At 34.4% G+C, this 13,108-nt stretch overlaps 1 protein-coding gene and 1 long non-coding RNA gene across 9 annotated transcripts in view; one reads left to right on the forward strand and one right to left on the reverse strand.

Moving 5' to 3' along the window:
- KCNT2 (potassium sodium-activated channel subfamily T member 2) overlaps positions 1-13,108 on the reverse strand; it is a 364,046-nt gene that overhangs the window by 234,072 nt on the left and 116,866 nt on the right. For all 8 annotated transcript variants that reach the window (XR_008424552.1, XR_008424553.1, XM_019465585.2 and 5 more), the window contains exons 5-6: positions 10,938-10,997; positions 1,250-1,324 (exon numbers count right to left, since the gene is read on the reverse strand). Coding sequence is in view for 6 of the 8 variants with exons in the window: in XM_019465585.2 (XP_019321130.1) it covers positions 1,250-1,324; positions 10,938-10,997 (135 nt within the window). In the remaining 2 variants the exon portion in view is untranslated. The remainder of the gene's footprint in view (positions 1-1,249; positions 1,325-10,937; positions 10,998-13,108) is intronic.
- LOC109276540 (uncharacterized) overlaps positions 1-13,108 on the forward strand; it is a 44,346-nt gene that overhangs the window by 12,992 nt on the left and 18,246 nt on the right. The window contains exon 3 of the long non-coding RNA XR_002084716.2: positions 2,362-2,431. This is a non-coding gene — a long non-coding RNA (uncharacterized LOC109276540). The remainder of the gene's footprint in view (positions 1-2,361; positions 2,432-13,108) is intronic.

Below are 13,108 nucleotides of genomic sequence, written 5' to 3' on the forward strand. Positions count from 1 at the left end.
TTAAATCTTTCAGTGTGACAGTTTACAACAGACATCTCCTCTCTCTTCCCTACCACTTGAGGGGGAAAGTAGGAGTAAGAAGAGAAGGTTTCCTTTTGCTCAACATTACCACTTACTCTCTTCAGATTCAAACATTTTAAGTGACATTGGGAACCATATTCAATTGGATTATAGTTAGGTAGCCTGTCATTTAATCTCATTCCGGTTGTTCCTCTAGATAAATCACTAAAAGTAAAATAATTATCAGAAGTAAGCAACTGCTTTAGATAATATTTTCTTACTTTCATAATTTTCCAAATAAAACTCAAATAAAGTGTTGCAAAGCATATTCCCAACAGACATTATCATAACTCTATGAAATGGAGATTGAAACCTAATTTTGCAATGGGAAAGTGCTGGTTACGTGTTTATGGGGCTGCAACTGAGCAGGATCTTCATAGAATTGGTACTCCACTGTATTTTGGTAAAGAAGCAAAAATTGCTAGCTGTCTGGCTATTGGCAACTTTCTTATTAACAAGAGAATTGAACATAGTAAAATAATTGTGTTTAAGCTAGAAATAAATATGTTCTCAGTATGAGAAACTTTTATAAATGTTTGATATCTTTTTTTTAATCTGAGTATAGTTGACCCACAATGTTACATGACTTTCAGGTGTACAACTTAGTGATTTGACAAGTTTATACATTAAGCTATGTTCACCATTAAGTATAGCTATCATCTGTCCTGTTGTATCACTATTGCAGTATCATTGATTGCATTTCTTATACTGTGCTTTTTATTCCCATGATTTATTTATTCTATAATTGGAAGCCTGTATCCCACTCCCCTTCAAGCAATTTGCCCAGACCACCCCCCCACCCTTGCCAGCAAGCATCAGTTCTCTATATTTACAGGTCTCATTCTGCTTTTTGTTAGTTTCTTTTTTTTTAAGTCCATAATACACACAAGAAGTGGAATGATTAATTTCTACTCTGTCTAGATAATACCCACACCTGTTTAAATGGCACATCTAGAGCATATATGTCTAAAAAGTGTTTTATTTTGCTATTGCACTAAATCTCATTAGTTTTCATTTAATTTCACAATCCAGTTATCCAACTGATTTTACTACTTAATTTTAATACCATGATTCTAACCAAAGCCCAAAATCATTTATTGGAACTAATATATTATATATTAGTATTTAGATTTAAAGACTTAAGTCCAATAACAAAATTATTTATTTTAAAGATGCTTTTAGGACTTACTGAGATAATGAAGGGAACTGCATTAATTATTTCCAAGATGAAGGGTATTCGTAAAATCTGTTCCCAGATGTTTCCCTTCCAAGAAAGAATAAATAAAAATGAAAGTCAATTATACTGAATCCCATTAAAGGGGAAAAAGACAGCACTCAGAATTTCTCTAGCAAGGATGCTTACATTAACAGAATACCAAATCATTTTATAAAGATATAGCAATAACTTTTAAAGAGTATTTTTCTAAGTGTAATTGCACTCTCTCAATTTTGTGGTAAGTTTAAGAAATAAAGCAAACATTTATAGTAATTCTTGAATATTGTACACAACACATTTTGATCATACACTATTTCATGGAAGAAAGGTTACTAGTAAAAATAAAACAAATATCAAAGAACCTACAGAATCAGTAAAAAGTGATTCAATCTTAATGTTTTTACTATGTGAATTATATTCACAAACTGTAAAGCATATTAAATAGTCTATAAACACATACACTTGTTAATGTTTATTGGTATTAACAATGGTTTTATATCGATAAAATGTAAAAAGAAGGGCTTTTTCAATCATCTAGATTCTAATCTCCCGACACACATAGTACAACGATATTAATAAAAATTGGCAACATAATTTGTGGGGCCTAGTGCACAATGAAAATTCAGGATCTCTTATTAACAGTCTATTAACAATTTCCAGAAGGTGACATAAGAGTATTAAAATAAGAGCAGGTCCTTCTAAATCTTTAACACTGTGCAAATGCACATATTAAACACCCATAAAGCTGACTCTGACATAAACAGGTTAATCACTGGCTCTTTCTTAAATGGTGTCCGAATGAAAAACAACTCTGAATGCCCTAAAGCAGCTTATTCTTCTATAAAGAGATCTCCATATTAAAACGCAATTGGAAATCTGGGTTTCTGTAATTTTCAATTATTTTATAACACTGGCTTCAAGATGGGGAGTCTTTCTTAATTATCCTTGAAGTCCCAAAGGCTTAAAACATTAAAGTGATACAAAATACTTCTACATCACAAAGCAAGGTTCTAGGTTGGCTAATGTCCATGTACTCAAATATTAGGTACTAAGTTTTCCTGTATTTCGTTCATTACCATCTCCAGGCTACATAAAAAGCGGTAGAGGGAGCAGGTGGAAGAAATGGGAGCAATGAGAAGCCCTCCATACAGAGAGGTAAGTGGTGCTTTGGAGCTTCTCTCATTACTTCAAGCTAAGTGAGAAGGGCTCAAGAGAGCCACTTAAAGAGCCTGACTCACACATAGAAACTGTATTTGGCTAATGCCTAAAACATCTAAACATGAAGAGAAAACAGTGCAACAAGAAAGAGGGCTGAAATGAGAGCAAGTCACAATTTTGCCAATTCTAAAACAAAGGTACTTGTTTTCTGGGAACGAGATATAGGCTCTAAAGAATAAAACGTATGGCCATTTTAAAGGAGTTTATACTCGGGAAGACTATACTTGCATGGGAAGCGAGACCTCAACAGATGGCGACCTGAGGCGTTTAGTCCAGCCAGAGGCACTGAGGCATCCAAGGCCTTCAGCCAAAGGCCTGAGGAAGACCACAAAAGCCCTACTTGTATCTGCCATGCAGGACAACCCAACATCAGACTACACTTGTGTCAGTCAGGCACCTGCATCCCAGAAGCTGACTTCACCCCACTCCCTGTGCCTCCTCAGCCCTGGTGGGACCAGAATCAGCAGTCTCAAATAAGAGAGGAAGTGAAAACAGCAGACGGCCTCCACAATGATTCCCTGTCCCACACAGGTCTGAGCCAAGGACTAGATAAAGCCTTAACGTGGATGAGAATTTTAATGTTTATATAAATTGGCCATAACTTCTTAAATACTAAAACGAATCTGCCTTGTGATTGAAGAGACTAGAAAAGCTCTGAGATCTGTCTGAGATGTCATCTGATCAGCATGGATCAGGAGGATGTGAGGATTTCAAAAAGTATAGGAAAACTAGAGGCCTTTCTTACTTGCAATAAGTCAGACATATTTAATAAACCAGTTATAACTGATCTTAATTATGTCACGATTGTGTGTGTGTGTGTGTGTGTGTGTGTATGTGTGTGCGCGCGCGTAGGTTAATATCACCATTTCATTCATCAGTCTTTTACATGGCTCAGTTTCCAGAATGCTAAACATTTGGCTTATTCTGTCCTTGGTGTATTTTTACTACTGATTGTATACCTCTCTTTGGTGTTAATGATTGTTCGCGGGGAAAGGGAATGATGTAATCAACAAAAGAAAGAGTCTGAAAATAGTTACCACTGGTGATATGGAAAGCTATGTCTATTAAGGCACAGCAGGATTATATCAGTTCTCATAGCTGTGAGACACTCTTTGGAAAAACTTGGTTCATAGTAAATAAAAAACCTTTTTCTTGTAAAAAGTCATTTCTTTTTTTAAACGTTCATTTATTTCTGAGAGAGAAAGAGAGAGACAGAGAGCATGCTCACGCATGAGTGGGGGGAGGGGCAGAGAGTGAGGGAGACAGAGGACTGCACCAACAGCACAGAGCTCAATGTGCGGCTCAAACTCAGGAACCACGAGATCATGACGTGAGCCGAAGTCAGACGCTTAACCGACTGAGCCACCCAGGTGCCCCAGCAAAAGTCTTTTCTATCTCTGATGGTTTGCTTCATTTCCATTTGTAATACTTCAATTTTATTTTATGATTTTTTTCCTCAATTAAAAAAACTCTCATAACTGGTATCTGACTTAATTAATTTCCGATTTATCTTCTATATTAAAGGCAAAGTATTCATTCTAAAATGGCATTGCCAACATAGTAACAACCAAACTACTCCTTATATTATATGAAAGTTCATAATCTGGAACTTAAATCTGATTACTCGTCTGGTTCGAACCTACTATACTCCTATTTCCATCTTGAATTCAACCACAGATTCATCCACACTGAACTTTATACAATTCTCTGAACATGGTAGGATATTTCATAATTTTATAACTTTGCTCATACTTCTCCCTCTGCTTGGAATGCCGTACTCTCCATGCCTTTACCACTACTCTCCTGACAAGAGTTTGTAACATTTTATACAACTAATTGTTTCTATGCCTGTTAGGGCTCATGTTAATGAATAAATTATACTCCCAAATATTTTATAAATGTTCTTCCCCCTCTTGGTATATTGTGTTATTTTTTTTTAATGTGTATTTACTTTTGAGAGAGAGGGAAAGAGATAGAGAGCTAGCACAGAGAATGTGCACACTAGAGGATGGGGTGGGGACAGACGGGGGGGGGACAGAGGATCCAAAGTGGGTTTTGCGCTGGCAGCAGAGAGCCCAACGTGGGCTCAAACTCACAAACCAGGAGATCATGACCTGAACTATAGTCAGACACTTAATTGAGTGAGCCTCCCAGGTGCCCCTGTGTTATATTTTCAACTTAAGTATTTGTATTTCTTTCTATTGGATACAAATGGAAATGCTTGAAAGGATTTTATTATTTGAAGACTACCTGAATATAGTTATACATTAGTTGTTTAACTTGTAACCACAGAGTTCCAATCGAAAATTTCTGCAGGAAAGTATTTTAAGAGTACTTGGCTACAAACCTATCTCAGGTAGTTTGGTCTGTTTCAAAGTCAACTTGTTTTCAATAATAAACCAATGACTTCCAAAGCTGTATCTCTAGCCCAGATCAATATTGTATCTCTGAGATTCTGTTTCATTTCCACTATTTAAGCCACTGCTTCATACAGAAGCCTCAATGGTACCTTGTGTGTAAAATGTCTAGAAGTAAAATTTATGATTTTTGCCCTGATTGGTTCCCCAGTAACACAAACCAAAAATCCTGGAGAAACTATTAACATCTTCCTTCCCCCAATCTACCTAAGTATAATTGGTCAATAAGATCTCCTGATTCATAAATAGATACTGAGTTTGCTTAGTTCTTATTCTAACTCATTCCCCCTCTTTGATCTGGTTGAGGCTCCTAGCTGGTCTCCTTCCCTTCATTCTTGTCCCATTCCAATTCACCTACCACATTACCTAGATTATTTTTCTAAAGGCACACCTAATGTGCCAATCCCCTGAAAATGAATAATCTTCCCTCCAAGGCTAATTTTCATGATCTAAAATTATACAGTGAGGCAATATACTCATTGCTAAAAATAATGCATGTCTTTTTATTGTATTTACTAGGTTTAATTCTAAGATCTCAGGTTTTCTCCTGAACTGAGAGATACATGAATAAATATCTCCCCTAAAATTAGCTAATGAAAAAACAATACAGAAAGTATTCCCAAGTTACACTGAGTGTTAGGGAACCTAACTATGGTTATAAAAATCCACATGATAAAAACAATTATTGTGAAAAAAATGTATCTATAGAATGACATTATGTAGAGAAGCATAAAATAAGATCCAAAATGTCCTTCAAAATTATGTTAAATACTTTTTCATTTAATCTTATTTTCACAAAGGAGGTAATAGGCATGTATTCTTCCAAAAAATAATTTATTTTATTTTATTTTTATTTTTATTTTTTAAATTAGGCTCCATGGTCAATGTGGGGCTTGAACTCACGACCCTGAGATTAAAAGTTGTACACTCTACCAACTGAGCCAGCCAGGCACACCCGCCCTCAAAAGATAACTTCTTAAAAAAAAAAAATTTTTTTTTGGAATTTTTTAACATTTTTATTCATTTTTTGAGAGATAGAGAGAGACTGTGAGCAAGACAGAGACAGAGAGAAAGGGAGACACAGAATCCAAAGTAGGCTCCAGGCTCTGAGCTGTCAGCACAGGGCCCAGTGCAGAGCTTGAACCCACGAACCGTGAAATCATGACCTACGCCAAAGTCTGCCACTTAACCAACTGAGCCACCCAGGCACCCTCCAAAAAAAAATGTCTTAGGTAGCTTTCTTTATCTGTTCTAAGTGTGTAAAACTGTGTTCCTTTTATTGAAAGAATTCAGTAAAATATACATAAACATTAATCCAACCATTCTACATTATTTGGTATGGACATCATTTTCCTTAATAAAAATGGAGGAAAATAGGTAATTTTCTAAAATTCATCAGGTTTTTATTTTTATCATAAAGGAAAATGGAAGTTTGTAACTATTTCTAAGTACCTCCAAAAAGCACTTAAAAAATTATAAGATGTATGGTAATTAAATCGTTAGCCCAGCATATACCAAGAGACTTTTTAAAAACACTTTCTTCTTCAATATTAACAATACCTATATTTAAAATACATAACTAAAAAGGCTGTTAACTTATCTTCCTTCGATGAAATTAAAATAGTGTAGTAATCCTATGGTAGCCTTATTTTGTATTTCTAAATGTAAACTGAACAATATTTAGATTTACCATTTCCATGGTATTGTAAGCAGAATCATCAGCATCTAAAAGTCCTTTCCTTTGTCCAACCCTTTGTTCCTGACCAAAAAGGAGCTCATCATGGTGTGACAATCTCAAACCATTGTTCTTCATCAAGTGATTATAGAAAAAAGAACTGTAGATTTAATACAAGCCTTCTAGGTATGTTGGATTTTTGTTTGCAGAATTTTGGAAATTATGCTGGAGTTTGTTTTCGTTTCCTTATGATTTAATGAATGTGTATGTATAAATAGAGTTCTATTTTGAAGGCAGTTGATAAAGACATAGAGGGTATTTATGGTAACAGAAGAATAAGAACTTTACTGCTGGGAGATCCTGGGGCTGTTCTGCCAAGTAGCTATAAACATGAATGGGATGATGTTTAAGCACAGACCTGCACTTCTGTAGGATAGAGGACAAAATAAGGTGATGTCAGGGACTTTTAAAATTATCCACTAACCTCAACATACACTTTGTTTTTAAAAAAACTGCAGTCTTGGGGCGCCTGGGTGGCTCAGTCGGTTAAGCGGCCGACTTCGGCTCAGGTCATGATCTCACGGTCCGTGAGTTGGAGCCCCGCATCGGGCTCTGGGCTGACAGCTCAGAGCCTGGAGCCTGTTTCAGATTCTGTGTCTCCCTCTCTCTGACCCTCCCCCGTTCATGCTCCGTCTCTCTCTGTCTCAAAAATAAATAAATGTTAAAAAAAAAAGAAAAGAAAAAGAAAAAACTGCAGTCTCCATAATACTTTAAACTATTTTAATTGTTAAGGATTAAGTCGTGTTTATTTTAGAATGCTTAATTTCAAGAATTATAAAGTGCTTACAGAATACTATATTAAGTTTATTTTTAAATACTATATGTGCACATTTATATTACCTATAAATATTCACATTATCTGCATATATAGAAGTAAAGAAATTTTAGAAAAATAAATATTGATTTGCTATTAATAGATATTTGAGAATGTAACATATCCCAGAACAATATTGGGAATATGTACACTTCTAAGGCAACATCTATTTCTGCCTACCTGTCTATAATTTTTCTTAAAAATCTAATTTGAGAGGAGGAACTCAATTGAGATTCTGCTATCCAAATTTGCCTTAGTTATAGGCCATAAACAGTTACCAATTATAGTTACCAAACAGTTAATTAACTCATTTCACATATTTTATCCAACAGCCTGTTGGTGGGGTAAAAAGAGTCCATGAGTTTGACTGAATTTATGAGAGGAAAAAGGAGGTAGTTAATAGAAACCTGTCCTTCCAATATCACGTAACTCCTTTTTATCCTTTGCTTCTTTGAAACACACAAAACTCAACTACCATCTACCTCTCCACCATCTAAGCCATTAGTGTTTATGAAGGTCAGAAGGGAAATATTATATATCATCTAGTTCTTATAATGCCACTAGGTCTCATAATGCTTTGCTCTCATCTTATAAATGGCAGGAATTAATTAATTACACATGTCAACATCATATGATTATAATGGAAAATTATCTTGAATCTGTTTGTGTTTTTTAAATGACTTTTTAGATTAGGGCTAAGAGTTTCATTAAGCACCAAAGTTAATTTCATGTTACCTTTTGGCTAGAATTTAGAGAAAATACATTCACAAATGTAGATTAATATTTTAGCCAGTTACATATCTGTACACACTCTAGAACCAGTGGAAGAGGTTTAATACATTTACCAAAAACACCCATGTGCCTAATTTTTCAGCATGTCATTTTTTGTATATTACATTCGACTTTCATCACGTACTTGAATAATAAGTAACTTCGGAGATACAATCTTGGATATTAATTCACTTGATTTGTATTTTGCTCTTCTAGGTATACAAAATCCAGATTTTTCAATCAGTATATGTTTCTAGAGCACCTATTTTGACAAAAAGATATATTTATAAGCCATTAAAAGATCTTCCTCAACATCTTAGTCTAAACAATTCATCATTGAGTGAGTAATTAGGTTATTTAAGGATGAGCGACTACCTACATGTAAGGTCTCTCAGGTTCCCTTCTCTAGCTTCAAAATATTTTTTCGTGCATCATTTTCCATTTTCTGTGCTCTCAGAAAAGAATGGAATGTATCCAAAGTGAATCAGTAGACCTCAGGTTCCTAATCCAGCTTATTCTTACTTTGCATGAAACTTGCTTTGTCTATCATTTTTTTCTGGTCCCCTCTACCTACTTTCTCTAAATGATACAGATTTTTTTCCGTCACTGGCAATCTTCTCTGCCTCATTTGACCACTTCTAGGGAGCTCCTACCCCAATCAACATTCTTCATTTAATGCTTTTTACTCTCAATTGTACAACCCTGAAATTTTTTCCTACAGGTGAATAGCAAATGATTTTCTAAACTGTAAATCCAATGACCTTTTCTCAAACTTCTTACTAAACTTGTAATTCCAATGCTTTCAGAGAACACTTTTCTTCCTTAGAATTTCTAACACCCAATTTTTTCTCACAAATACTAAATCAACCCATCTATATTTTTTGGAAAGCACACATTCTTTTTTTTTTTTTCTATACTTTCTAATTCACCAATCTCACCTCATCAGATATCAGCATTATTTTCTTCAGATGGAGTTAAGGATAATATTTTTTAATAAAGCCACAGGAAAAGGTGAGTTTGTAAAGGTATCTTGCTCAAAATTTAGGATTAAAAGTAGTCTAACAAATGTTATCTTTAAAATCCTATGTCTTAAAAAGTGAGAAAGCAGTTGATATGGTACATAAGAGTTCCCCCAAAACATAACCTTTAGTAGTACACTTGATGATACAGTACATGCAGAAAATGTGAACTGAAGGTTAGTGATGAGTATGACAGCCATTCTGAAGTCTTTCTGCCTTTCTTGTCTATGTCTCCGTCTTCCCTGATTATTCTGTTCTTCTTCCAGCAACCACGGTGTAAGCATCTCCATCAAATGAGCCTTAGCTTCTCCCTCATTATTATCCCATACTTAATAAACTCGTATGCTTCCTCCACTATCTCTGTGAAAATGACTTCCACATCTTAAATCTCTATGTTCCAGATTCTCATTTTTAGTTGAGAATGACTACCTATTTGTCCATGATCACCTCAAATTCATCATTTCCAAAACGATTGTCATTATTCCATCTATCTTGACCCCAATCTGATTTTTTTCTTGATGTAATTTTTCTTAGTTTTACTGCCATGTTCCCAGCCATTTGAGTTTAAAATATGTTAAAGCGATATGTGACTTTATCTTTTCCTCCACTTTTTCAATCAAACAGATGATGATTTCTTTAGTTTCTACCTTTATATTTCATCTTATGTCACCTCTGTCTATTTCTTTCACCCAGCTAAAACCTCACTCCCAGTCTTCCTTTCTGCAATCGTGTCTTAATTGAGCACATGGCCTTAGTGCGATGTCTCTCTGAACTGTGCTGCACAGATGTTCCGAACTAATACTCCTAAAACTTAATTACAATTACAGAACTCTCATGCTCAACATCCTCCATCAAATTCCCATTATATGTTGCTATACAAGGCCCTCACAATATTGTGCCAAATTTTTCCAACCAATATTTTCCCAAATGTCCCAAAATTCTGCCCAAACTTATTTATTCTTCTTCCAATTTTATATGCACATTACTTCTTTTATGCCTTTGCTAATTCTATAAATCCTTAGTGTCTTGCCTTTTCATCTTTCCTTATTGGAATCACTGATTCAAGGACTCTGCTTAAATCAGTCAAGTATTTTCTTTTCATCCTATGATATGCCATCTCTCTATCCCCATAGGACTTTATTTGCACCTCACTGAAAGTACCTCGTATTCTGTTTTGTATTATTATTGTCTGTATAATTTTCTCCTATATATCCCCCTTTCTAGATGGAAACTCAATGAGAGAAGAACAATGCACAGGATAGAGCTCTTCACCAAATAAGTATTTGTTAAATTGTTTCAGCCAAACAAACCTTCACCAAAAATGAAGAGAAATCATTAAAATAATTCCTAACAGACATGTTTTTGCTCCCTCAATATTTTTTATACAGATGAGGAAAAGAGATTAGGAACAATTAAAAGCCAACCCATTCCATTTGCTTGCCTCATATGAGCATGTATATAATAGGTAATTAGCCCACAGGAATTAGTGAAATATTTTCAAGCCACCAAGGAAAACATTACTATATAACTACAGATTCTTATCACATACTACAGCAGCCCAAAATAATTACAGAGGCTTAAGGAGAACTTGCTTTATCCCCAGGGTACAAATTATAAATAAAGGAATACTGGGTAAATGCTAATAATGTGTTCTATCAAAAGAAAACTTCTAATTAAAATAACTTACCTTATAACTGAGATAACCAAGTAGTATTGTTTCAAATAGACTTATCAATGCCACTGAAACCTGGAAAAAAAAAAGTACTTTAATGAGAAAATGCAACAGAATTAAATATATATATTTATGATTGTAGTACTTACCTTACAAATATTTGCATATATGCATATGTATCTGTATACACATATTTGTAGAATATCCAGATATAGATGTAAGGAGGTATTATGTGGCACTTTAACTTCCATAGACACGTGAGGTTGCAAACTATTCCCAGCACTACAAGCTTAGTGTTATAGTTTCTAATACTCCTGAATAAATACTTATTGTTTATATCAAATATGAATGTGGAATTAGAAGAGTCAGGCTAGCTGGAGCTTGCATGATCTGTAAAGAATAGTTCTTTTGTGTATGTTCTTAATATGCACAATCACACACAACTGCCCCGCCACAACCACCACCCTCTCCCAACAAGACTTAGATCACCTCTAGGACATCTACCAAAAATATTCCTTTCAGAAAATAAAAAGAATATAAGCTTTGAGTTGAGTGATACATTCTATCCTATCACCCACCAAATGAAAGAGTAGCATCCTTGAACACTAAACAAAATACTCCCATGTGAACACTTCAAGGTACTTTCAGATTTTATTTAAATGAACTTTCTAACCAATTCTCCTTTCACAGCTGGAAGAACATATCCTACACCCTCCTAGACAAGTTTCCATCTTTATCTACATTCGCTGTTCTGTGTACAGTTTCCGCTGCTGAACTACCAAAAGCTATGATTGCACAACAGGAAAAGTAACTGTAAAAGATATCCAAATGATTTTGTATTAAATACTCTCAGCACTTTGGGCTACATGAATAGAAGAAAATACGCAAGCATAAACAAGAAATGACTCCGAGAACAAATATGTTTGTTTATACACTTTTGAGATTTCAGACAATCTACATAAGAAAGGCAGATACCCTGGAGTTTTAAATTTTAACTCCTGTTGGAATGAAAACTTTGATTTAAGTGAATATCAAAACAAAAGAACAAAAAAAAAAGCATGTGAATGAATGGCAATATAAGTAAATTATGTTCAGAAGTACATATGGTAGCCAGGCACTGCTCTGACGTTACATGCACGTCTCATAGATTTTCCCTACTAGTCCTTTAAATCGTAATCATCCGTGCTTTTTCCTATATGTAGTGCTAGAAGATCCCTACATTTGTGGCATGACTACTCAAAATCCTATTTGAAAATGAGCATTATCATTATTGTAAAATATCACTATTAGATAAAAGCAATCTGAATAGAACAAAATGTATTTCAAGGCCATATACGACTACCCTCAAAAATATTCACTTACTTTAAATGTGCTTCTCACTGAAGGATAATATAGGAATCAAGCTAGAGATTAATAGACTGCATTTTTAGTAAACACTTAAATATTTGAAAGGGTATTTGTAATTAATGACATTGCAATGCAAATCAGTGTAAAAAAAACATGAAATGCAACTTGACTTCAAAAAAGTATGAAATATCTAGACACAGTAAAAATGTGACTTCATAGTTATGATCACAATGCATACATAATTAAAATAATTCATCATAAACTTTAAACTTTAAAATGTACAGACTTTACAATCCTCATGACTAAAAGACAAAGCGAACATTTGATTTTAACATATTTTAAAGGTTGTTTATAAACAGTGAGTTTTAGAGTCTTTCCATTACTTCCAGACTCAACTGTCTTCCAATCTGTAATTTTTTACCATTTTATCTACCCTTTGGATAACTTTCACAGTTGAAAAATAACAGAAAATAAAAAGTATGTGTAGGAGAGAGACAGGAGTAGAGGAGATGGGAACTTACAAAGTTTGCTGGGCATAAAATTCAATAGAACAAGGAACAAAGCAGAGATACACAGGACTCTAGGGAACAATGCAGCAACATAATTCAGACATGCTGTTCCCTCTCATATTTTCTGACTCTTTCTTCAGGACCCCTTTTATGCCAGAAATATACTTTTTGTTTTATTTACAAAATTATCTGTTTAGGGACCAACCTCTTGTAATTGGTAATATGAGCCATTCATTCATTTGTTTATTCATTTAATAATTATTTATTGAGATTCTGCCATGTTCCAGACACTACGGATATAAAGTAGAAGAGCAAACATGGTTATGAGAT

Source organism: Panthera pardus, unplaced genomic scaffold, assembly GCF_024362965.1.
Source record: "Panthera pardus isolate Hobbes unplaced genomic scaffold, ASM2436296v1 HiC_scaffold_21, whole genome shotgun sequence".
Taxonomy (NCBI): domain Eukaryota; kingdom Metazoa; phylum Chordata; class Mammalia; order Carnivora; family Felidae; genus Panthera; species Panthera pardus.